General features: G+C 54.0%; 2 protein-coding genes across 5 annotated transcripts; both read left to right on the plus strand.

Moving 5' to 3' along the window:
• Positions 1 to 401: 401 nt before the first annotated feature.
• On the plus strand, positions 402 to 18612 carry FBXL19 (F-box and leucine rich repeat protein 19). Of its 4 annotated transcripts, none has more exons than XM_031432866.2 (11): positions 402 to 729; positions 2001 to 2201; positions 3600 to 3743; positions 3874 to 3960; positions 4052 to 4270; positions 4788 to 4949; positions 6091 to 6602; positions 12917 to 13080; positions 13174 to 13335; positions 17715 to 17933; positions 18042 to 18612. In XM_031432866.2, the coding sequence occupies exons 2-11, from the start codon at positions 2025 to 2027 to the stop codon at positions 18218 to 18220; spliced, it is 2025 nt and encodes a 674-aa protein (XP_031288726.1). In that variant the 5' UTR covers positions 402 to 729; positions 2001 to 2024; the 3' UTR covers positions 18221 to 18612. The 4 variants fall into 4 exon arrangements, with proteins under 4 accessions (XP_031288726.1, XP_064334637.1, XP_064334635.1 ...); XM_064478567.1 differs by having other exon boundaries at positions 4788 to 4820; XM_064478565.1 differs by lacking the exon at positions 4052 to 4270 and having other exon boundaries at positions 595 to 729.
• A 1315-nt stretch (positions 18613 to 19927) lies between these two features.
• Positions 19928 to 25302, plus strand: ORAI3 (ORAI calcium release-activated calcium modulator 3). Its single transcript, XM_010996138.3, has 2 exons — positions 19928 to 20719; positions 23836 to 25302. The coding sequence occupies exons 1-2, from the start codon at positions 20492 to 20494 to the stop codon at positions 24493 to 24495; spliced, it is 888 nt and encodes a 295-aa protein (XP_010994440.1). The 5' UTR covers positions 19928 to 20491; the 3' UTR covers positions 24496 to 25302.
• The last annotated feature ends 64 nt before the right edge of the window (positions 25303 to 25366 follow it).

Genomic DNA, 25366 nt, shown 5'->3' on the forward strand with positions numbered 1-25366 from the left:
CCCTCCTGCTTGAGCAAGGGGATTTATTCAAATTTTATTTAAATCCCTATCTCCAGAGGGTCGCGCGCTGGGGGGAGGGGGAGAGGGCGGGGGTGCGCGCAGGCTGGGGGGGCGGGGCCGGAGCAGCTTCCTTTACCCCCCCCCCCTGCCCCGTAGCTGTAGGGCAGGGGGCCGCAGACCAGGGACGGGCCCAGGGGAGGGGGGCAGGTTACAGCGACCCCCCCCTCCCCGGGAACCGGCGGTGGGCGGGGCTTGAACCCCGGAAACGGTGGGGGGCCCAGGCCTGGCCCTGGACCCCTGGGCAGTGGGGGGCCGGGAAGGGGCCAGTTAAAGGGCCGGGGGCGCTGGGGAGAGGCAGGACGGGGGGGAGGGGAGCTGGGACTCGGACCCCCGGACTGAGTGGGGCCCGGGCAGAAGCTGTGCACCCTGCGCCCGAGGAGCCCCCGTTGGCCTGGGGGGGCTGAGGGACTGAGCCCCCCAGAGCAGGACCTCCCCCTGGAAGGGCCGCGCCGCAGCCCGTGGGAGGGCCTCGCCCCCGGCGCCCCCCATCTCCACTCGCCGCCGTCCCGGCCTCCGCCGGAGGGAGGGGCCGAGCGCCCTCGGGGGGCCGTGGACCCCGGCGTTCTGAGTGTTCCGCGCCCCGCGCCGCCCGGCCCCCCCGCCGCCGATGGCCGCCGACCCGCCGGGAGCTGCCGAGAAGGGAGAGATGGCTCCCGGGACACGTGTGAGGTGGGTTCATGCGGCTCCTCCTCACCCTCCAGACCTGGGCAGCTCCCACTCCCATTCATCCTTAGCCCGGCTTCTCTTTACCTTACCCGGCCCCAGCCTCACCCTCTCTTTGCTCCAAACTCCTCTTCAGCCCTCCTTCCTGTTACCTCTCAACCCTGGGGAACTGGCCTTCCTTCCTAGACCCTGCTTCCCCTTGCAGACCCCCATCCCTGCCTGCAGTCGCCGCCCTCCAAGGCCCCTCCCCTGGAGCGCTGGTGGGCCCCTTCCCCACATGGATGGGTCTGGAAGTCCCTGGAAAGGGGGAAGCTGGGGTAAGACTCTGGCGGTGAAGAGACCCTCCAGGCCTGCTGAGTCTGTATGGGATCTTGGAGGATCTGGTTTCCATGGGAAGGGGAGCCCAAGGGATTCTAGACAATTAGGGATGGAAAGCAGCCTGGGAAGCTGAGGGGCAGGGGGAGGGTGCACATGTAGGACTGAACCCATCTTGAGTTCTGTGGAGATGTCAGGCTGGATTCTAGAATCCCAGGGAATCCGGGAGATTGCCCAGGTAGACCAATAGATCCAAGAGGAGGGCATCTTGGAGCAGAGGGAGCTCTGGGGAGCAAAGGAGTTGAGGTTTTGGGCCAAGGAGGGACTCTGAAGCAGCATCTCAGGGAGGGTCTCAGAATCCTGGGAACTTGGGCAGCCCAGTAAATCTTTAGGGATTGGGTCGGGACAGAGAGGTTATGTGTTAGTTGTTTGTGAGAGAAGGAAAGGTGAGAATAACAAAGGTGTGGAGTGTCCACCCAGGAATCTAGTGGTATCTGGGAGGTAAACCTAGAGCATTTTAGGTTGCAGAGAGCATGGGATGGAGCACATTTGGATGGGTAAGAGCTGGGACCTCTCTAAGGTAACTCTACAGACAAGGAGACCCTGGCTTTCCAAGGAGCTTTGCTGTGGGGATGTTAGTGGAGGGGGCCTGTGCCACCCACCCCAGTGTCCCTTCGTCCTCCATGGGCTAGACGAGGGGACACTGAAGAAGTGTTAGGGGAGGAGTGAGATCAGGAAGCCAGTTCTCTGGGTTCCCAGAGGAGCCAGGGGAACTGTTTCAGAGAGAGAGGCCTTGAGTAGAGGGAGCGGTTCCCCTCACCCCGTGCAGGAGGGGGGGACCTCCTCGTTCCTTATCTCCCTCAGTAGGAAGCCAAGCTCCTGCTGCCCTGGGGGAGCTGCCAGAAGTGTCCCAGGCCAGGGCCCCAGTGGGCCCCCCTGACCTTGCCACCCTTCACCCACAGCCCTCGGCGTTGCTGACGCCCCCAATGTCGTCGAGCAGCCGGGGGCCGGGGGCCGGAGCGCGCCGACGCCGAACCCGCTGCCGCCGCTGCCGGGCCTGTGTGCGAACTGAGTGCGGGGACTGCCACTTCTGCCGAGACATGAAGAAGTTCGGGGGGCCCGGGCGCATGAAGCAGTCGTGCCTGCTCCGGCAGTGCACTGCCGTGAGTGCTGCCCCCACCGCTGCAGGCACACCCGGGGCTCCGGGCACCCTTCCCCGCTGGCCCCAGCACCTTTCTGGGTGACTGGTGGTGACTCTCTAGAATGTGCTGTTAAGTTGCTGCTTGTACACTCGTTCATTCACTGGTTTTGTTCAGATGTCCATCAGGCCCACTTTTGTCCTCAGCTTCAAGCCTGGGTGGATGTTCGGGTGCCTAGAAGGCTCTGTCCCACTGCTCACCTTCATACTTCTCCCAGCTGTCAGAGGCCCAGACCCATGGAAGGCTCCAGGCCTCTCGTACCCCTCCCCAGAGCTGGCCCTGTGAATAGGTCTTAGTCTTTGGCTTCCTTCTTACCTGTCAGAATGGTCTTGGATTTGAGGCCAGTCTTACGCGCTGTGTGACCTTGAGCAAATCCCTTTGAACCTCGGTACCTTTTTTGTGAAATGTTTCCTTTGCTGAGTTGTATAGCAAACGAGCGTGGCTATGAATGTATCTGTGACAAGGCCGAACACACAGTAGGTAGCCAAGAAACATGGGTTTCTTCCCACTTTCCTCAACCCTTGAGCATCCTGGGGCACCAGAGAGTGGTCCTTCCCCAGAAGCCATGAGGGGTGAGCTGTATCCTGCATCCCCTCCTCGTGCCACTACCTCCCTTTCTTCCTGCAGCCACTCTTTCCTGGTTGGTCTCTTTACTCCACAGCCCTTCTCTTCTTTTGTCCCCCAACCCTTAGCTCACTTTCTTTCCTTCCTTCCCTACTTGCTGCTTCCTTGAGCCTGCCTCACAACCTTCAGCATCCCTTATACGACTTAGTTTTACCACTGACTTTCTCAAAGTCACATTGTCTGAAGGCTGCTCTCCTTCCCCTAAGACCAGCTGGATGCCTTTAGTGTTCCCAGGGGTCTTGCCAAAACCGAGTTCATTGTGGGGTTCACTGCAACCCTTGTGCTGCTCATTGAGCAAACTCAGAATCACCCCAAGCTGCTGTGCTGCCAACGTTTCCTCCAGCCCTCTGAGTGTTATTGTCATGTTTTCTTGTAATCTCTCTCCCTTCCCAAAGCCGGCTACAATTTCAGGGTCACACAGGCCCTGGATCCAGATAGGACAATCACAACAGAGATAACTATAACTATGTATCAAATACCTGTTTCTCATCATCTCCTTCCTACAACAGTCCTGCAAGAAAAAAATTTCTAGCCCCATTTTACAGATGGAGAGAGAGACATAGGAGGTTAAGTCAGTCGTTCAAGGCCATATTGCCAAAAGGAGCAAATTCAGAATTTGACCCAGCGTGGCCCATGGATTCTGAACCTCATGCAGCAGCTGGTCAGGGTCCCCCGAAGGAAGGGTCTTTCTCCTGTTGCTTGCTTTTGGGGTCCCTGATCCCTCCTCTCCCCCAACAGCCCGTGCTCCCACACACAGCTGTGTGCCTCTTGTGTGGGGAGGCTGGGAAGGAGGACACAGTGGAGGGAGAGGAAGAGAAATTTGGTTTGAGCCTCATGGAGTGTACAATCTGCAACGAGATCGTCCACCCTGGCTGCCTGAAGGTGATGGCCCTGGGGACCCTGGAGATTGGGGTGGGGCATATTGTCAGGGAGCAAGCAGGTGGGGTATGCTGTCTCTGGGTTTGCTGGGTTTGCTGGCACCCAACATCCACTCTCTGCCGTCTGCCTACAGATGGGGAAAGCTGAGGGTGTCATCAATGCAGAGATCCCCAACTGCTGGGAGTGCCCTCGCTGCACCCAGGAAGGCCGGACCAGCAAGGTAGGGCAGCGGCTTGGCTGGGGGCTGGGCTCTGGGTAGGTGGGAGTCGGAAATCTGTGCAGAACCTCACCCCCAGCTAACATCTCCCCAGGATTCAGGTGAGGGACCAGGCCGTCGCAGGGCTGACAACGGCGAGGAGGGCGCCAGCCTGGGGAGTGGATGGAAGCTGACGGAGGAGCCGCCACTTCCACCACCCCCACCCAGGCGCAAGGGTCCCTTACCTGCTGGGCCCCCCCCAGAGGACGTGCCTGGGCCCCCCAAAAGAAAGGAGAGGGAGGCAGGGAATGAGCCCCCTACCCCAAGGAAAAAGGTGAGCCAGGGAGCATGCTCACAAGGTCCAGCCTAAGGGTTTCTGGGAGCTGTAGTCCTATTTTGTGTGTTGGGGTGGGGGGACCTGGGAGGTAGTGCTTCATGGGTTTCCCCCAGGGGTTGTTGGGAGATGTAGTTAAGGAGTTTGGGAGGATGCTCAGTGTGGAGGAGAGGTACAGGTGAGAGGCAGCTGGCATTGGACCGGGAGGCTTTAGGTGCTCTAGGGAGGAGAGAGAGAGAGAGAGAGAGAGAGATAGAGAGAGAGAGAGAGAATGCTCAAATTAGCTGCTGCAGAGGAGGAAGGAGGGGCTGGAAAGGGCCTGAGGGCGAAGAAAGAGATGAGAGCATGCTCAGTGAGCCAAGACACTAGTTGCAAGGTGAGCATGCTCAGAGTTCTCCCTGAGATGGGGGCTTCTGGGACTTGTAGTCTAAGAGGAGAGCGTAGATCTTAGTTTTGTGGACAATGAGGGGCTAATGGCGTCTCTCCCTTTCCCCATGTCTTCTTCTTGCCCTGGTAGGTGAAAGGAGGCCGAGAGAGGCACCTGAAGAAGGTGGGTGGAGACGCCTGCCTCCTCCGAGGATCGGACCCAGGCGGCCCTGGCCTTCTGCCCCCCAGGGTTCTGAATCCGAGCCAGGCTTTCTCGTCCTGCCACCCTGGGCTCCCTCCCGAGAACTGGGAGGTGTGCCGGGGACCTCCTCCCTCCCACTCCCACCTTTCCTTGCCCCACCCTTCACCCTGGAGACAGAAATCTGTCCCTTCCTGCCTACCTTGTCCTGCTCCAGCCCCACTTGGCCACAGTGGGCATTAGGGCCCCTGGGAGGATTGGAGGGGTAGAGCCGGTTGGGGCCAGGCCACAAGGGCCCCAAACTTCGCAAGAGCCCTTGGGAGTATCATCTGACCCATGTGCTTCATCTTTCCAAACCTTGAAGGGGAAAGAACTAAGTTCAAATCCCTGTTCAACTGCTGACTCCCTGTTTGGTCTTGGCAGCTTGTCAGCTGCCCTGAGTCTCAGTTTCTTCATCAGTGAAATGGAGACGATACTGCCTCCCTTACCCCACTTATGCCACAAAACTGTTTAATGAAAGGGAACGAGCTTTGTAAACTGAAAATTTACTAGATTTGAGGAAAATAAGGCCCAGAGAGATGTAAAGACTTGCCTAAAGTCACACAGCAAAGCTAGAATTTCAGATGTCATTTTGCACTGGCACACTGAATACAAGGGTCTGCCTGATTGCATTCAAATCCTGCCTCTGTCTTTGTCAGTTTGCAACCTTGGGCAAATTCCACAATCTCTCTGAGCCTCAGTTTCCTTATGTCTAAAAGAATGGCTCAAGTTGCCACTCCAACCACTGCAAGGATGTCATGAGTCAGCGAGAATGGGAGACTCCACCTGGGGCCTGACAACCACTGTTACTCTTACATCATTGATTAGACACTTGGAATTGTCTAGCCCAGGGTTCCATGTTGTAGATGACGAGGCAGGGGCTTCCCAAGGTCACATGGAAAATTGAGAGCCAAGCCAATACTCCAAACTAGATCTCTCACTGTTCTCCATACCTCACTGCTTTTGGAAACTCATAAGCGGTTGAAACCCATAAGGCTTTTAATTCTTTGGATCAGTGCCTTCATGTGACAGATAAGGAAAGTGAAGTCCAGATTGGTGCATCCAGACTTGGCTGGCCGCACATCACTCAGGAGCAGAACCAGGGCTGGAACTCAGGACTGTCCCTTGGGCTCTTCATCCCCTGGTGACTCCTCAGGGGTAGGGGGGTGGGAAAGCGTGTGCCAGGCCTTAGAACAGTCTCCGTATCTCTCCGCAGAAACCAAAGCCGCCTTTGGCCTCTGCTGAGGGCCCGGCGGTGCCGTCTCCATCACCACAGAGGGAGAAGCTAGAGCGTTTCAAGCGGATGTGCCAGCTGCTGGAGCGGGTGCCTGACACGTCCTCGTCCTCATCGGACTCAGACTCGGACTCAGACTCCTCAGGCACATCGCTGAGTGAGGATGAGGCTCCTGGCGAGGCCCGGAATGGGCGACGCCCTGCCCGGGGCAGCTCGGGCGAGAAGGAGAACCGTGGGGGGCGGCGGGCTGTGCGCCCCGGCAGTGGGGGGCCCCTCCTCAGCTGGCCCCTGGGCCCCGCCCCACCACCCCGGCCCCCACAGCTGGAGCGGCATGTCGTCCGGCCCCCACCTCGAAGCCCTGAGCCCGACACGCTGCCTTTGGCTGCTGGATCCGACCACCCCCTGCCCCGGGCCGCCTGGCTTCGTGTCTTCCAGCACCTCGGGCCCCGAGAGCTATGCATTTGCATGCGTGTCTGCCGGACTTGGAGCCGCTGGTGAGTGGCCTGGACGGGCCTGGGTTCCATTGCTGACACTCTCCTCACTTGCTGTGTGACCTGCAACAGATCCCTCAGCCTCTCTGGGCCTTTTTCTTGTACTGATAATACTTCTGTAGGATGCACATACCATAGTGTGATACTTCCAAGTTGACTGTGCACAGGCTGCTTTTCATTTAGGAGCTCTCTGAACCCTCCCGACAGCTTGGTGAGGTAGGTACCGTTATCCCCTTTTTCAGATGAAGCTGAGGTCAAGGTCATGTGGAGAGGAAGCTGTAGAACCAGGAATTTGAACCCAGGCCTTCTGGTTCCAGAACCTTTCCTCTTAATAACTGTGACTTACGAGTGTTTAACGTGTGCCAAGGCATAGTGCTCACTGCTGTACGAGTGTCATCTCACTTGCTTTTCACACCCCCTCTCCTGGGGACAGTCTTATTATTGGTCCCACTTACAAATAAGAGAGCCCTTTGTTGAGGGACCCTGTCCTCCCAGAGGCAGTCATACTTGGGCCTCCTGATTCTACTCCGAAGTTCTTCATGGCCCAGAGCCACCACCAGCACCCTCTGCCTTTCCTGCCCCCATCTCCTCGCTGCTTCCTGAATCTTGTTTCTCCAGAAATGTTGGTTGTCCTCCCAAACCCTGGCCTTTCTCTTTGGTCCTGCCCCGGACAACCCCCTCCAACACACACACATCAAACTCCTGCGACATTGTCCCCTACCTCCCCCAAACCCAAAATAGCACATAGAGGCTCTCTGCATGTTGACAAGCCTTCATTTGTTTATTCTTTGTCATGTTCCCATGAAACTGTTTGGAACAGATATTGTGTCTGTTTTATCTTCATGTTCCCAGCATGGGACAAGGGGCAGTGCAGGTGCTCAGAAAACATGAAATAAGTAAATTCAGGCTCTTTCGCAGGCACTTACTGAGGGCCAGGCATCCTGTTGGGAACTTTGCAAGCATTAGCTGATTTGTTTCTCATAATAGCAGCCCTGTGAGGGCATGAGGGACACCTGAAGTCGCAGTGCACTTTGGTGGCTGAACTCAAACCCCAGTCCTTTTCCTAAGGATTTCTAGTTCACACTTTCTAGTCTCTGTGGAAGCTGTAGAGCTCAGAGGATGGGAAGGCAGGCTCTGGAGGTAAACTACCCAGAGTTGAATCTTATTATTCCTCTGATGAGCTGTGTGCCATTGGGCTAGTTTCTTAACTTCTCTGTGCCTCATTTTCTTCATCTGTTAAAATAGGAGAACCAGGGCATTTCATTTGTTGTGTTTTTGTAAGCTAATATACCTAAAGAATTGAGGACAGTACCTAGGAAATAGAAACTACTCAGTGCCCTAACAGTAATCATTGCAACTCACTCAGTGACAAACACTGAAAGCACATACTTTTACACCCTCAGAATACAGGTCTGTGCCCTGGAAGGGCTCCCAGTCAACCTGTAGTATAGCAGCAAATCGTTACAGCATGTGCTGTAGCGGAGGAAATGTTGGCTGAGGCCTCTTCATCAGCGCCAGCCCTGTGCTTGGCACGTGGGATCCAGACCTGAAAAGGACCTCACTTCTGTCTCAAGGAGAGACTTGTGACAGGAGGTGGCCAAAGCAGAGAAGCTGGACTGGACAGTGGTTTCCAGCTTGGGCCCCGGAGTCTGGCACCCATGGGTTTCATCAGCTGGGACTCCTGCACTTCCTGGTGTGTGGCCATGGGTGGAGAGCTGTAACTGTCAAGGATTCAGTTTTCTCATCTGTAGTCTACGTTCATGTCAGTACCTTGTAGGGATGAAATGAGGTGATTCTCACAAAACACAGCACAGTGCCTGAAGGGTATTTACACTTTATAAAATGGTGGCTTTTGGTGAGAAGGGTGAGGGTAGGGCAGAGCAAGGGTTTGTGAGGGTCACAGTAGGACCAGTCAGGGGCTCTGTCAGCCCAGGCTCAGAAGCAGGGGCAGTGTGATGGAGAGGAGGGGCTGGGGTTGAGGATTTTGAAAGAAGCAGAATGGCTTGGATTTGGTGACACATGGCTGTGGGGACAGCAGGATGACTCTAAGCAGAGTTTCTAGTCCATGAGCCTGGGTAGACAGCAGTGTCATGGCCCAAGCTTGGGGATTCGGAGGAGGGGCAGCCAAGGTGCTCAGAATCACCCTGTTTGGTTTGAGAGGCTGTGGGGCCAGTTGGGAGCTAAGAGGAGAGCAGCTGGAGGTAGAGGTCTGATGCTTAAGAGAAAGATCCACGTTTGGGAGTTTTCACCCTATAGGTAGCAGCTTTAAGGGAGAGGGCAGAAATCAGGGTGTCAGCATCTGTAGGTTAGGGAAGGAACAGCCAGAGACTTGGAGGCGATCGAGGGCATGAGTGAGTCCTGAAGGAGAGAGGTTGAGGAAGGAGTGAATGATGAACAGTGTCGGGTGTTGGCAAGAGGTCATGGGAGGTCAGCGACCAGAAGTGGCAGCTGGATTTTGCCACAAGGAGGCCTTGATATCTGTGGCTGTGCTACATGGGGGCGAGGGCACAGGAGCCAGGTCACCTGGAGTTGAGTTTGAACTTGATCTGTTTATTCTCTGCTGTGTCCCTAGTTTCTCTGATACCTGGCATACAGCAAGTGCTAAAAAAACACTTGTCAAATGAATGAATGAATGAAAGAAAGTGAGAAAATCAGGATGGAGCATGGAAAGAGTTGAGCATGGAGCAGGACAGAAATTTGTAGGTAGGAGAGCAGGGAGTTGCAGGCTTTCCTGTCTGGTGGCTTCCATCTTCTCTTGGAAAAGGAGGCAAAGTGATGGGCCAGAGCAAGGGGAGAGAGGGTGGGCTGACAAGACCTGGGGGAGGTGCTGAGTTGCAGGGAAAAAGGTTGGGACTTTGGAGGGCGTGGACAAGGAAGAGACTAGAACCCAGGGTCTAGGCCAGTTGGGACTGGGAGTAAAGGTTTAGAGATGGACAGATTGGAGGACAGTGGTGGCATCTGGGAGCCCAGAGAGCTGAGAGGGAGGATCTGGCTTTGGTTGGGGCCCAGAAGGCTGTTAATTCCTTACAGGTGGTGGTTTGTCCGTCTCCATGTCCCCAGAGGGCCTCTGCCAGAGGGAGGTTTAGGACGTGAATTTAGGAATTTGGAGGTGGGCTTAGTAGGGTGCTGACTTGGTCAGGGGTGTCTGGAGTCAAGGGTAGGGAACCTAGACATCAGGCTCTGCCTCTTCTGGGGGATGGATGCCTTGGCCTCGGACTTCTGGCCTCTTGCCTTAGTGTCATTCCTTGGTCTGGAAAGAACCCACCCATGGCTCCCTGTCATCCTCACAGTGAACTTTCATGGTCCTAATGGATGTTTAGACACGAACAGCGACTGCACTAAACACTTCCCCTGTACTATCTTCCTCCATTTTTTGCAGCAAACCTTGAAATAAGTGCTGCCTTTACCGCACTTTAAGGTTAGGGAAATGGAAGCCCAGAAAGAGCAAGTGACTTGCCTAAGGTCACTCAAAACACAGAGGTGGCAGAGCTGGGATTTAGAGCCCCACAGCTCACACTCCCCACCTCTGGGTTCTGCGCCCACGACAGAACAGCCTGGCAGCCCGGTCCTCCTGGGCCTCTCTGTAGTTTCATCCTTGCCTCTTCCCCACTTAAGGGTTCAGGCTCTCGATCCAGACCTGCTTGTTTTATGACCTGGCTCCACTGCCGTGTAATAGGTATGAACCTGGTGTAAGTCTCTTAACCTCCCTGGGCCTGATTTTCCTTAACTCTAAAGAGGAGATGATGATAATAGTGTTTACCTCCTAGGGCTGTTGTGAGGTTAAATGCTTAACGCATAGAACGGTAGCGGCACATAGTAAACCCTCAGTAAATACGAGTTATTAGTGCTGGAGTCACCGTCATCATTCACATTATTAAGATGAGATTATGAATTGCCCTTTGTTCCTGCTGCCTGAGGTCCTCAGAGCTCTCCATTTGCTCTCTGTTCCCTGGGCTGGACACTGGCTCTTCCCCACCTGGAACTCACAGCATCTTCTTCCCTGCCCTCACCAGAATAACTACTGCTTCCCTTAAAGTCTCAGATCAGGCATCATCTCCCTGAGAAGCTCCCCACCCTAGTCCTCTCTCTGACTCTTATCACGTCCCTTGTCACCTCAGGTACTATAGACTTGGCTTTCTCTCCCCTGACTTTTGATTGCCCCATGCCTGGACACATAGTATCAATAGGGCCCTTGGTGACTGTTGGCTGTTACTCTGAGGTTTAAACCCAGTATCCTGGTCATCCAAGGGGAAGTGACAAATTAACTCCAGACAAGAAAAGTCAGGAGAGACTTCCTGGAAGAGTAGGCACTGGAGCTGAGCCCTGAAGGATCTGGGTTGGTTGGCATTTCCAGCAGAGGTGCACATGTGCCAAAGTGTGTTGGCACCAGACAGCGTGTTTCTATAGGCAGGCAGGTGGTTTGGCCTGGCTCTTGTGGCGTATGATACAGAAACAGTTGGTGGCCTGTGTACCCTCAGGGGAAAGGGTTACTTTATACCCATGGTCGATCCAAGAGGGCTTCAAGGTGGTGGCAGCAGTTGAAATAGAACTGAAGACTGGGTAGGAGTGAACAGGGAGAGATTTTGGATGGAGCAGGATTTCACTGAGTGGAAGGAGAAAAGGGGCAGGACCTGGGGGCAGAAGATGGGTTGAAGGTAGTTTGTTCTTGTTTTTTTTTCTTTTCCTTTTTAGAATTGGAGTGATTTGAGTGAATGGAACCAGGAGAGGGAGAGGCTAGAGTGCCAGAAGAGGGGAAAGTGGTAGGAAGTGGCAGGTGGGACAGAGGGCTGGAGTTGTTCAGATTGAAGCCTTAGTGTCTGTGCTTCCAGCTTTCCCTAAAATGTCATCCAGGAGTTCCGGAGTGTGCCTGGCAGTTGTAAGTGGCACAAAAACATGGCTTAATTCTTCTATTAGTTTTGAAACGGAAGTGTCTCCATTGGGTGCTATTATATCTTTAACACCTTTCTGATACTTAACTCCCTGTTTAACAAAAATAGTCTTTAGATGGTAGCCTAAAGCCACAACAGCACCTGGCTGGAATTTAATAACCCTGCTCTGGTTTTATTGTGTTCATTTCTAAGGTTAACACATTTATGTAAAACAATACTGGTTTTAAGTGCAAAGAGGGGATCAATTTAAAGATAAAGTCATGTTCTGCAGGTAAGTGGAGAGGAAATGACTGGAGTTTGGGGATCACTGCTCCAAGCCCAGGGCTTCTTGAAGGGAAAACCTTCAGAATGAGGGGTGGGAGGGAGGTAAGATACAGCTTCCTGGATCGCTCCCCACCCCTGCTGCTGCTGACACAGTTCATCCAGCCCAGTGGGAATTTCCTCCATGCCTTTGGACCACTGCACTAGAAGAGACTTTTCAGACTGAGTCTTCAGGAACTTTAGTGTCCCACAAAGTATTAGTAGATGACCTTGGGAGAGATGAGGAAATATTCCTTGGTACAATAAGTTTGGGGATCTTTTCTCCAGACTAGTCATGGCTCTCAAAAATGCTGGAATCAGGAAACCCGTTAACTTGGTTCAGGTCTCATTCATCTTTGTAGTTTCAATACCTGGGACCTTCTAGGCCTTCCCTAAGCATTAAGTGAGTGAATATGAGAAGCCATAAGTTAGGTGTGATGTAGGGGGTGCTCCTTGGATGCTTTGAGTGGTTCACACTGGCTTGGCATCATCCATTCATTTGAGAGATGTGCAACAAGTCACATACCATGCACCTGGCATGGTGCTGGGCACTGGGGATGCTGAGGGGAAGAAGCCAGAGCTGCCTTTGTGGAGTCTACCTTCTAGTTGGAGGAACACAGTAGTCAAAGAGGATTGAGGGCTGTCAGTCAAGCCTTGGGCAGCTGGTCGTCAGGATGGGGCAGAAATTGGTAGAGGAGGTAAGTGCCCACAGCCACCGTAACTTTGCGAGAAGCCCAAGGTGCTTCAGATCCATTTGTCACTCCCTCAGATACAATGTGTAGGGGTGTGTGTATGTCTTTGGCAGAGAGCTTTAGAAGCTATAATGCCTGCCGACTACAATGACCCTATTTGATCTTATGGCAACCCTATAGACAGGCAGAGTCTGGGCTATCATCTTCATGTAATAATCAGAGAGAAATGGACTTGCCCAAGGTCCCACATCCAGTTAGTGCTGGAGCTTAGCCTCAAACCCAGTGCTCTTGGCCTGGGTCCTGGGGCTTCCTCCTCACCCACCTTGGTCTTGTATGGACCAAAAGAGAGCTGGGGTGAACCGATGAGTGTGGGGAGGCTTATAGGCTCCCTGAGAGCTGAGGACTGAGGTCTCTGTCTCCCCCTTGTGGCCGGCAGGTGCTACGACAAGCGTCTGTGGCCACGAATGGACCTGAGCCGTCGGAAGTCACTGACCCCGCCCATGCTTAGTGGTGTGGTTCGACGCCAGCCTCGAGCCCTGGACCTCAGCTGGACAGGTGTCTCCAAGAAGCAGCTCATGTGGCTTCTGAACCGACTGCAAGGTAGTGCTGGGTGGTGAGGCGGGACAGGGTGAGGAGAAGGACAAATCTGGGACCGAGCCTTCCTAGCACATTTCCCAACCCACCCCTCCCCAGGCCTGCAGGAGCTGGTGCTCTCTGGCTGCTCCTGGCTCTCTGTCTCTGCCCTGGGCTCTGCCCCACTGCCGGCCCTGCGGCTTCTGGACCTCCGCTGGATCGAGGATGTTAAAGACTCCCAGCTCCGCGAGCTGCTGCTGCCTCCGCCAGACACCAAACCAGGTACAGACTCTGTTAGCCCATTTGTAGAAGGGGTTGGATAGGTTAGGGTATGAGGCCTCCAAGTTCTCTTCTGACTCATGCTGGGTGTTAAAGGATTTGAAGAAAGGATAGAGCACATGAATTTGAATAGAAAGGCGTTGCTTGGCCATTATTCACTGATTCAGTCCCCTGCTGTGGGCCCTGCCATAGGAGCTGAGGGAATGGGATGAGGAGGATGACACTGAATTCTGGGAGAAGCCAGGGGATTCTGAGTGAGGTCTCTGTGTGCGGTGGGCACTACTGGAGAGCATTCTCCAAAGGGAGCAGCGGTAACTGCTGTGAAAGAGTGTGGCCCAGCGTAGCTAGTCAGTTCCATGTCAAAAGGAGCCGGAAATACGGATTTTCTGTGACATAGCCTGGTTTTTAAATGATGGCAGTGAATTCATATCTTTTACTTATTTATTTATTTTCTTGCTGGGGAAGGGGGATAAATAGGTTTATTTATCTATTTATTTATTTATTTACTTGCATGTGGCAGTACTGGGGATCGAACCCAGGACCTTGTGCATGCTAAGCATGCACTCTACCACTGAGCTCTCCCCTCAGATTCTTTTAAAATTCATGTGTGAACCCAGCAAAAATATGACTGAGCAATAATAATACATTTGGCCCCAGGGTCCCCTTGCTCTACAGTAAAAGGTTAAGGATTTTCCTGAGGGAGCAGAGCAGATGGAGGGAGCCAGTTGACGTGGAAGGTTGTGGGGAGATGGTGGTTTCATTCCCAACTCAGACTAGCCACCTCTTCCCCCTAGTCAGGCCCAGGTACCCTGCCAGGTAACGTCAGCTTTATTGCTGCACACATACTATGGGCCCCACCCTGTGTGGGGCCCCGGAGACCTCAAACTGAATCAGCCCCATTCCTCACCCTGGTGGAACCCCAGTCATGCAAGAGACTCCGAAGTAGAAGGTTATGGCATGAGAAGGGCTGTGGTTGAGGGGAGAGTAGGGGCAGGAGGGCAGTGAGAGAAGCCCACCTGGAGGGGGTGCTCTTTCAACTGAGTCCTGAAAGGGACAGGATTTTCCCAGGGAGTGTGAGGCAAGAATTAACAGTTTTGTGGGGCGTGGCTCCCATATTGGCAGAGGGGGACACTGGCAACTGAGGCTGGTCAGGTGAGCACCAGCCTGGTTCCTTGGGGGGGTCATATGGAGGTGTGGAGTAGGGGTACTGAGGCCCGGTGGTCCTTGTCTGGCTCTCACCAGGAGATGGGATGCTCACAGCATCTTCTCTGGCCCCCACCAGTCTGTTCTCCATAATGAAGCCAGGGGAACTATCCAGTGGGCAGATCTGTCCATGTCACCTCTGTGCTCCACACTCGTTCTCATTGCTCCCTGGTGCTCCTTAGGTAAAGATCAGTATTTTATCGATAAGGCCTGGTCTGGCTTCCACTGACCTATGCTGTCCTTCCATTTCAGCCACTTCATACTCCTTGCCAAGTTTCCTCTAGCCCTAAGACCTTTGCCCACTCCTCTTTCATGGAATGCTCTCTTCTTCATATAATGAATACCTAATGACCCTTCAGGCCTCAGCGTAAATGCCACTTCCTTCTAGAAGCCCTCCATGATCTTCTCCCCCATTGAGATTAGAGTCCCTCTTCCAGAGAGCAGTCCCCTCCCAGCATGTCGCTGTACAATTGTGAAGTGATTTGATTAAAATCCATTTCCTCCCAGAAGCTTCTTGTGCTCTGTGAGGGCAAGGACTGTCCACCCCAGCACCTTGCTTCATAGCTCTCTTTCATAGCTCCTGTCTTCTACCCCATCCCCCTCCACAGCAGTCTTGGAAGGTGGGGTAGAGAAGGAACTAGGATTCTTCCCATTTTCTGGATGAGGCCCCAGAGGTCTAGAGGGGTTGAGTGACTTCTGCAAGTCACACAAGCAGAGCCAGACCAGAGCATGCACTCATTGCCCACTCATACTGAGCACTGGGACTGGCACATGCCATGAGGTGAGAAGGTGCTGCTTGGCTGGCAGACTGGCTCCATCTCCTTCTGCCTGAGTTCAGTTCAGTCTAAGCCCCTTCATCAGGAGCTTGCAAAGATCAGCCTTCCAGGCCCTCAAGGCCCAATGTGCTCACTGGGACTCTACACCCACCTTTATCATCTTGGCTCCCTGGCTTTGTGCAGCATTCCTGGAGCAAAACTGAAAGTTTGCCTACTTCCTTGCTTTCTCCCCTGCTGTCCTCTGCCTGGCTACTCTTCCCTTCCGCGCTCCTCCTCTGCACGTTCAAATCCTCGCAGGCCCTCCTCAGTGAAATCCTTGCTGATGCCCACTTCTCCTGCCCAAGCCACAAGTGACCTCTCTTTCCCCCTCTTTTAGCTGTGGTCCAGGGTGGAGGGCATTGGTAGATATATCCCCTCTCCAGGCTCTTAGCTGCTCAAAAGGAAAAAAAGAGGGACAAAATTCAGAGCTTGCCAAGGCAGGTGCCCACAGAGGTGGCCTGGGAGATTACAGAAGTGGTGGGCTTGGTGCGGGACATTAGCAGGTACACCTTGCCACCCGGCTTTGGCAGCATTGCCAGGCGATGCCAGATTGTACAGTTTTTCAAGGAAAACCTCCATATTTAAATTTCTTTATTAAAAAAGTCCTTTTTTGTAACATTATTCATGAAAAAAATTTGTAGCACTATGCAGACTCTATAAAACTTATGTAGGTTAGTTCCATGACTTGGTGACATCTAATCTAGTTTATCTAGAGGCTAGGCTGGTGCCTGGGAAGCAGATAGCATTGTGGTAAGAGTTAGGACTTAGAGTCACAAGACATTGTGTCCTGGCTCTGTTAATTCATAGTCATGTGATCCTGGCTAGATTTCTTGATGATTTAAGCCTCAGTTTTCTGATCTGTAAATAGGAATGGTGATCAGAGAACTTGTTTCCCAAAGCTGTGATTCTTAAAGTGTGGTCTCTGGACCAGCAGTGTCCACATCACTGGAGAACTTGTTAGGAGAATAAACTCAGGCCCTGTCTAACTCTGGGGGTGGGGCCAGCAGTTCATTTTAACCAGCTCCCCAGGGGGTTGCAGAAGCCCCTCTAGTTGAATAGCCACTGGCTGAGGGGCAAGCAGCTACTCAGCCGGTGCTCGGCCCACTGTGAGCACTCACTCAGGGGCTGCTGCTACATCAGAGGCATTTAGTTACACAAACCACAGTGCTGAAAGGTGGGAGCTCTTCTTACCCAGAGATGGAGGAAGAGGAGGCCTCTGAGCTCAGACCTGAAAGCCAGGGACCCTGGCCAGGCAGGGGATTGAGCACCGGTGGTCACAGGCAGAGTCTCTCAGGACAGGGTTGCCTGTGGAGTTTGGCCCAAGTGTTTGGGAGTGAGGGAGAGGAGTTCGGAGACAGGGGCAAGACTTTGTGGGAACTGGGTTGTTCTACCAAGAAAATCGGACTTCTCTGAGGTGTCCTCAGAGAGTTTTTAGCAGAGGAGGGATGTGGTCACATTTGGGTTTGAGAATGGCTCTCTTAGGATGCCAGGAAAAAGAGGAGAGACCCGAGTGAGTGAGGCTGCTGGGGCAGGAGTTCAATCAAGAGTGATACTGACCCAGTGGTGACCAGGGGATGGAGAGAAAGGGAGCCAGATGGGAACTTTCCTAATCATGGAAGGAGTGGGATGTGGGAGAGGAGCCTACTGGGATGGCAGTCTGGTTAGGGATGTCATTTGTTGAATGAATGACTATATCTTTGTTTTTCCCATTTCATTATTTTAATGCAAATCCCAGATGTTATACCATTTTATGCATAAAAACTTCAGAGATCAGATAATGACTTGCCCCCTCCTTTTAAAAAATATAAACGCCAAACCATTGTCACATCTAAAAATATTAACAAAATTTCTTTATATGATCTAATATGAAGTTAATGTTTAAATTTCCTCAGTTTTCCCATAGTTTAATTTTATAATTGAACTGTTTGGATTAGGATCCAAGAGTCACTGTATCTTGAGCACCTTTGTCCCAATTGCTGGGCATAGAGCGAGAACAAGACAGACAAAAATTCTTGCCTTCATGAAACTGATATTCTAGTGAGAGAAAAAAAAAAAGTAATGTGTCAGATGGTGAGGAAAAAGGGAAAAAATGGTGGGAAGGGGCTTGGGTATGTGGAATGTTACAGCTTCAAACGGAGTAATCATGGAAGGCCTCCCTGAGGAGGCAGTGTGAGCAATGGACAGATGAGATAAGGTCAGGTTGTGTGGGGTTTGGGGAGAACAAGCCACAGGCCACGCAGAGAATGCAAGTCGAGGCTTCGTTATAGTGGCAGCAGGTTTAGGGAGTGGTGACGAATGTGTGATGAGACAGCTGGTGCGGGGATGGGAGCAGCTGGAGTGCCGACCTCTTCTCTGCCTGCCCAGGGCAAACGGAGAGCCGAGGGCGGCTGCAGGGAGTAGCAGAGCTGCGCCTGGCAGGCCTGGAGCTGACGGATGCCTCCTTGCGGCTCCTTCTGCGCCATGCACCCCAGCTGAGCGCCCTGGACCTGAGCCACTGCGCCCACGTTGGGGATCCCAGCGTCCACCTCCTCACGGCCCCCACCTCCCCTCTCCGAGAGACCCTGGTCCACCTCAATCTCGCTGGTAAGCATGGTCCCAAGTCTGTCCATCCTGCTAGCCTCTTGGTCTCCGTAGTCAGTGCCTACCTCCCACCCACATTCCTGGTCTCAGCTCCCCTTACCCCATCCCCAGGTTGCCACCGCCTCACGGACCACTGCCTCCCGCTGTTCCGCCGCTGCCCGCGCCTACGCCGCCTAGATCTACGCTCCTGCCGCCAGCTCTCACCTGAAGCTTGTGCCCGGCTGGCAGCTGCCGGGCCCCCTGGCCCCTTCCGCTGCCCAGAGGAGAAGCTACTTCTCAAGGACAGCTAGTTGGGTGCCCCCCCCACCCTCCCCCAGGACTCATCAGGAGCCTGGACCTCAGGCCTTCATTTCACCCCTGCCGGGAGGCCAGGTTACCCACCTCATGACTTGGGATTCCTGAGTTTTATGACTTAGGATTTCTGCCCAGAGACTCGAGCCAGCCTCCCCTTCTCTGCCCCCTGCACTGATATCTCTGGGGGTCTCTCTTTCCCATCCCCTCCCCCTTCCACCTGCTTCATTGTCCATCCCCTGGGGGGAGTGGGTCAGAGGTACTGGGGGTGCTGAGCCAAAGGGATGGTGGGAGGGGGGTTGAGGTGCAAGTTTGAGGGAGGGAGAATGGGGAAAGGGTATCTGCACACAGGATACTGGGACCCAGAGGGCTGGGGGAGGTAGAGGATGGGCTAGGGGGTGGGAGGGTGGGCAGAAATCAAACCACCAAGGGTTCAGGGAACAAAGACCAGATACTTGGAGTTGGGGTGGGTGGGGTGGGGGGCCAAAAAGGGAAACCAGAGGAGCAGTTGGGGATCCAGGTGTCAGAGATGAGGGGACTCGGGGAACTAGGGGAAAGCCAGGGCTGAGTGAGGGGTGGGGAGCAAGAGCAGGTGTGGGGGCGGTAGTACCCTCTTGGGGTCACTCCTCTTCCTTACTCCCTCCCCAGATTTCAGTTCCTTCCCCCCAACCCTGACTCCTTGAAATGTCACTGACAATGGCAGCTATTGTGAGGAGTGGGGGCTGCGGGCCTACCTGCTGTTCATCGCGGCCCTGGGGAGTGGTGAGGGGTACCCCAGCCCCCTACCTGCCTCCCCGCACTATACTTGAACATTCATCTGTACTGAAGTGTTACTTGAACCGGGGTAACCTCGGACCTGGGGGAGCCGGAGCGTGAGGGGACGGGACCAGCTTGGACTGAGACTGGACCGGTGGGCACCCAGTTTGGACTGTACCACCCACCCCCATGCTCTCTCTTGCTTTACTGTATTGAGCAGCTCCACCCCTCCTGACCTGAGGTGGGGTGGGTGGGGGGTGTCAGCCCAATGATGGGGAAGATGGGACTCCTCCAGCTTGGCTAACCCACTCTTTCATCGTCATGGAAACTTGTATCCCATTTGCCCAGGGAACTGCCACTCCTGGTTGCCATGGAATTAGCAGCCAATGGACACCTCCCAAAGCCATTGCTAAGGCTGGAAATGGCCCCTCTTAGTTGCTATGGGAACTTAGTAACAGACTGTTGGCCCTCCCCGGCCCCTTCCTCCACTGCGGGGGCGGGATTTGGGAGTCAGGAGGAGGAGTTGGGGCCAGCTCCCGCTCCTCAGCCCAGGCCTCCCTGGGGAGCCAGGTTGTACCATGTAGGGGAGGGGGGGGGAACTCTATCCACATACCTCAGGTAACAGGGAGGTGCGAGGGTGGGGGGAGGGACTGGGCGGACCAAAGGCCAGAGGGGTGGGGTCCTGGGGATCGCGAAAGGCTTGAGGATGGGGCCGCTTGGGGGAGGAGGATGAGGCAGCCCGGCGAGGGGCAAGTGGGGGACCCAGCCGGGCTGGGCCCCTGGGCCCCAGGTCTGTACAATACGGTTTGCTATAAAACTCAAAATCTTCCAGCCGGGGCCGCTGAGTTCGTGTGTCTGTCTTCGGCGTAGGGGATGTGGGGGTAGCGTGGGGATGACCGAAGTGTTAAACCTTTGGGGCTTTGGGCGAAGACGGAGGTGGGAGTGCTGTTTGGGTGGATCTAGGGTAACTAGGTCCTACTAGGCTTCTCGAAAGTGAGGTTGCAGGGCCCCCCTGTGGTTCCTACAGATGGATGGGCTCACTTCCTTGAGTTCACTGTTTAGGTAGGGTTTGGAGTATGGACTTTGGAGGTGTCCAGGTGTACTTGAGTGGTCCAGGGCCCAGGAACTCCCAGTCACTGGCCAGGGCTGGGCGTTCATCTCTGCGGGGCTTGGGCGCCTAGATGACATTCTAGGGAGACTAGGGTGAGGGTCCCTTGGGATCTCTGCCGACGGTCCCCCGGCTCCACCCCATCATGTGGCCGCTCCAGCTCCGCCTCCGCCCCAGTTCCTGTTTCGGCCTCGGCTGTCCTGCTTCAGCCCCTAGGGCTCCCCACAGACGCTTGCTCTTCCTGCTCCGCCCGGGCCACCTCTTCCTGGGCGCTCGCCGCCCACATCCCCGCTCACCCCGCCGGGGCATGGGGTCTTACTCCGGCCTGGAACGGCCCAGCTGGGGTCCCCGAGGCGATTCCGCCCCGCCTTGACCGGCCAGCCCGCCTGGTGCCGCGACCCCCAGGATGAAGGGCGGCGAGGGGGACGCGGGCGAACAGGCCCCGCTGAACCCGGAGGCCGAGAGCCCCGCGGGCTCGGCCACGTACCGGGAGTTCGTGCACCGCGGCTACTTGGACCTCATGGGGGCCAGTCAGCACTCGCTGCGGGCGCTCAGCTGGCGCCGCCTCTACCTCAGCCGGGCCAAGCTCAAAGCCTCCAGCCGCACGTCTGCCCTGCTCTCGGGCTTCGCCATGGTGAGGGGAGGGAAGGGGCGCACGGGGTGGGGGTGAAGCACATGGGGGGCACAGGTCGTGGGCGAAGTGAACGGGTACCCAAGGGAGACAGGGCAGAGGGAAGGGAAAGACCGGTTTTTAAGACGTTAAAGAGGGGCACAAACAAGGTCCCAAGGGACTTACACAAATAAGTGTGTGTGTGTGTGTGAGAGAGAGAGAGAGAGAGAGTGAGTGAGAGAACAGGCACCCAGCATAATCTGGGCCATAGGGAGGATAAATAAATCCTAAGGGTTTCATGGGGGACACATGTCATGGGGGAAGACAAATCACTAAGGTGGATACATTTGCAGGGATAGAGCAGAGGTCCAAAAGGAGCATAGTCCAGCAGAAGTGGTTACCAGATCCCCAGGAGACGTTCAAAAGCAAATAGGAGCTGGATGGGAGCTGTATAAATAGGGCTAGGGGGCAGGGTAGGATGGGGAGTTGAGAGTATAAATTGGATAGAGTGGTCACCCAACAGAAGGTGGGCCTGTGCCAAGGAGGGTGGCCAAGCCCCAGCAGACACAGAGTGCTTAGTGTAGCCCAGGAAAGATTTGACGAGAGAGGATGCCTGTGAGGGAGTCCCTAGGGGAAGAAGCTGTTTAGGAAGATGATAATTGATTCTGGAGATGATAAACTCCAAGTGTGGGCAGATGATGTCAGCTAACGGTCCAGCAGGGGCCTCATAGGAAGTGGGACTGAGGGAGGTCCCAGGGTGAGGAGGAGTCAGCAGACATAAGTCCTGGATCCTTCCTGCTTGTGGTCAGCTGTGTGACCCTGGACAGGCTTCCACCCCCTCACAGGCCAGTGGGAAATTGTGAGATCATGGAGGGTGTGCCCTCCGTAGCCTGCCAAGCACCCACCCCAAGATGAGCTGATTCTTGTCATCAAACGCTAGATCCAAGCATGTCAGAGCAAGACATACAACAGGGATGGCTCAGACTACCTGTTAATTGGACATTCATGGAAACCAAGGCCCAGAATGGGGCAGTGGCTCTGCCAAGAACACTCAGCAGATGAAGGATATAGGATGAACTAGGACCCAGAGCTGCTGAACTGCTGGTCCAGAGTTTCCCATTGTCATAATAGGAAAAAGGAGAAAATGGGCTGGAGGGGGGTCCTCATAGAAACATGAGGAGCATATCAAGATGGGGATAAAAGGGGGCATAGCACTAGGTGGTTTGGGTTAGTCCCTGACCCTCTCTGTGCCACAGCCTCTGTATTTGAATGAAGAGAGGGAAAGTTTCTATACCTAAGGGTCAACCTAGGTCTATGGTTTTCTATGTGGGATCCACAGGCCAGCGCACCCTTCTTGATGTGGTGTCATCTCAGGACAGGGAGCTGGCTCCCCCTTCACCTGTACAGACTGCAGGGGGAAGGGAGCAGCCCTGTGGACCTAGCTGAGGGAGGTGCCCCACCCCCACCCCTCCATGGTCCAGCCTGTTCCCAAGGGGACAATTGGGCCTGCTGCCCAACTTGCAGGTTGCTGGGGTGACAGCTTAAGGGTCAGGATCTCTGCAGGATCAAGAGGCCAGATGAGTAAGTTCTGGGGGCAGGACTGGCCCCAGTCCTGCCAGAGGACAGCAAGACCGGGTCAGACTCTGGAAGAAACCAGGACTAGGCGTGGCCCAGATCCCTGTCGGTAGAAAACATCTGCTAACACCCGCCATGGCCCAATTTCCCAAAATACTCAGCCTTGCCTTCTTACCACTACTACCTACACCCCTGCCCCAGCTCTGTACCTTCCTCCTTCCCCCAGCCCCAAAGCAATCTAACGGATCCTGCAAGAACCAGGCATGGGGAAAGATCCAGATTCTGGAATCCAGGTGGCCTGGGTTAGAATAACATTATACAAATTATATTGAACTATCACTAAGTACCAGGCACTATGCTAAGGCTTTCCTGTATATCATCTTTCTTTTATCCTATGAAGCAGGTACGACTACTGTGACCATTTTACAGATGAGAAAACTGAGGATCAGGGCTATTAAGACACCTGCCCAGGGTTCCACAGCAAGTAAGTGGCAGGATTGAATTTAGGCAGTCCGCCTCTAGAGTCTAAATTTATACAAGCCTAGAACAGGATCATCAACTCAGATGTTTGCAAAGGCCACACAGGCAGTACGGATGCCAAGTCGGCTGGGTGGGGACTGTGGCTATCAAGAGACCCCCATGACCTATCCAAAGGGAGCAGCTATGACTCATGACTCTAGCTGAGAGCTGCCATGCGAGAATGTGGGCTTGGCATAACTAGATCTTCCACATTTTCAAGAGGCTCTGGAAATAGGGATATTTATATGACATCTCGAGTTTTAGAAATTGGCAACTTAATTCTTTAAAATACACACTGTCCGAGCCATGCAAAACATGTTTGCAAGCTGGCTTGGATTCTTGGTGTGCCAATTTGCAAACTCTGGCCTTGGACTTTAGCATTAACTCTAATAGTAACAGCAAACTCCTGAACATATTCTGGGCCTCATGTTATTCTTATCACTTGATGGATATTATCTCATTAAATTTTCACAACAACCCAGTAAGTCAGGTAGGTGCTGTTACCAATCTTTATTTTTCCAGATGAGGAAATTGAGGCACAGAGAGAACTAAACCACTTGCTCAAGATTACACAGCTGAAAATGAACCCAGACTGCCCCACTCCAGAATCTTTTTTAACCCCTATGTTATAACGAGATAAGACTGTCAGAAACACAGATCCAACAACAAGGTCTTACTGTATAGCACCTATATTCAATACCTTGTAATAGCCTATAATGAAAAAGAACATGAAAAGGAATACAACTGAATCACTATGCTGTACACCAGAAATTAATAAACATTGTAAATTGACTATACTTCAATAAAAAAAAATCATCAGAAAGCCTTCCAGCCCTCTCGATAGCCAAGTGGGGAAACTGAGGTCCATAACAGGACAGAGCCTTACCAAGCCTTCCGATTCATTCACTCAACTAAGACTTGGTGCTTTATTTCTGCCAAGCACCGTTCTAGTCTTAGGGATACATCAGTGATGTATACCAACAGGCAAAAAAACCCTCTGCTGTTGAGGTTATGGGCACTCAATTCATCCCCTCTTATCTCCACAGGTCGCCATGGTAGAGGTACAGCTGGAGAGCAACCACGAATACCCGCCGGGGCTACTGGTGGCCTTTAGTGCCTGCACCACCGTGCTAGTGGCTGTGCACCTCTTTGCACTCATGGTCTCCACGTGTCTGCTGCCTCACATTGAAGCCGTTAGCAACATCCACAACCTCAACTCTGTCCACCAGTCTCCACACCAGCGACTCCACCGCTACGTGGAGCTGGCCTGGGGCTTCTCCACTGCCTTGGGCACCTTCCTCTTCCTCGCTGAAGTTGTCCTGGTTGGCTGGGTCAAATTTGTGCCCATCGGGGCTCCCTTGGACACATCGGCCCCCATGGTACCTGTCTCCCAGGTGCCTGGGACTCTGCCACCAGTGGCCACCTCCCTTAGTCCAGTTTCGAAGCCATCCTCTGCTTCTGTAGCCCCCTCACAGGCTGAGCCACCTAGGGCCTGCCCACCTCAGCAAGTATGTGGCAGTGGTGGGGCCCACGGACCAGGCTGGCAAGCAGCCATGGCCTCCACAGCAATCATGGTACCAGTAGGGCTTGTGTTTGTGGCCTTTGCCTTGCATTTTTACCGTTCCTTGGTGGCACACAAGACAGACCGCCACAAGCAAGAGCTGGAGGAGCTGAGTCGCCTGCAGGGGGAGCTGCAGGCTGTGTGAGGCTGGTGTTAGCCACAGCTGCGAACACTGCCTCCCTCCGGGCTCGGCCAGAGGCCTCAGGTCTACAGACCCCACTCCCTGCTTGGAGCCGCTTTCTGTGGTCACTAAGGTGGAGAACAGATTCCTGCCTTCAAGGTCCTTTGGGGCTGGGCCTTGGGGCAGCTCCCACATTCCCAGGGATTTTCCTTGTCCCATGGCTTTTATAAGTTCTACCCTACACCTGGGCTAGGAGGAGCACGAAAAGATCCTCAGTCCAAGCCTCATGCGGTAGGTAGAGGGGCAGCAGGGAGACCCTGGTCAGACCTTTGGTGCTGACCCTTATCCACTTGTTCCTATACAGGATGTGGAGGTCATAAGGTTACGTATCCACCCAGCTGCCGCAGAAGGCAGCCAGTCCTTACTTTTGTTGAATCTATTTTATGGTTGGTTTTTTTTTTTTCTTTTTTTTGGAAGCTTTTCCCCATTCTCAGATTTTGATGGGTTCCACATACTTGCTTTGGTTTCCATAGAGAGGGCTTTGGGTGTTTCTACCCCAGGCATGGGTCCAGGCTTTCCAAGGACGAGACTCCCTATTTGGAGGAGGTTCAAGTGCCTGCCCCACTGCCCTAGACCGACACTTATCTTTCTATATCTGGTTCTCACTCTCCTGGTCCAGGGCTGGGGCATAGCAGCCTGACTCCATAGCAGGGGTTGGGGTGAGAAGGTCTTAAGGGAGAAGGTCCAGTCCATAGCCCTTGGAATGCAGAGCTATTCTGACACTGAATTTTTGATGTACCTGGTTTTGTATAATAAATTGTGTTTCACACATGTCCCTGTGGCTGTGAATGGGGAGAGGGGAGACCTCCTTGGGAACAGGTGACTTGTTTCTAAG

Source organism: Camelus dromedarius, chromosome 24, assembly GCF_036321535.1.
Source record: "Camelus dromedarius isolate mCamDro1 chromosome 24, mCamDro1.pat, whole genome shotgun sequence".
Lineage (NCBI taxonomy): Eukaryota > Metazoa > Chordata > Mammalia > Artiodactyla > Camelidae > Camelus > Camelus dromedarius.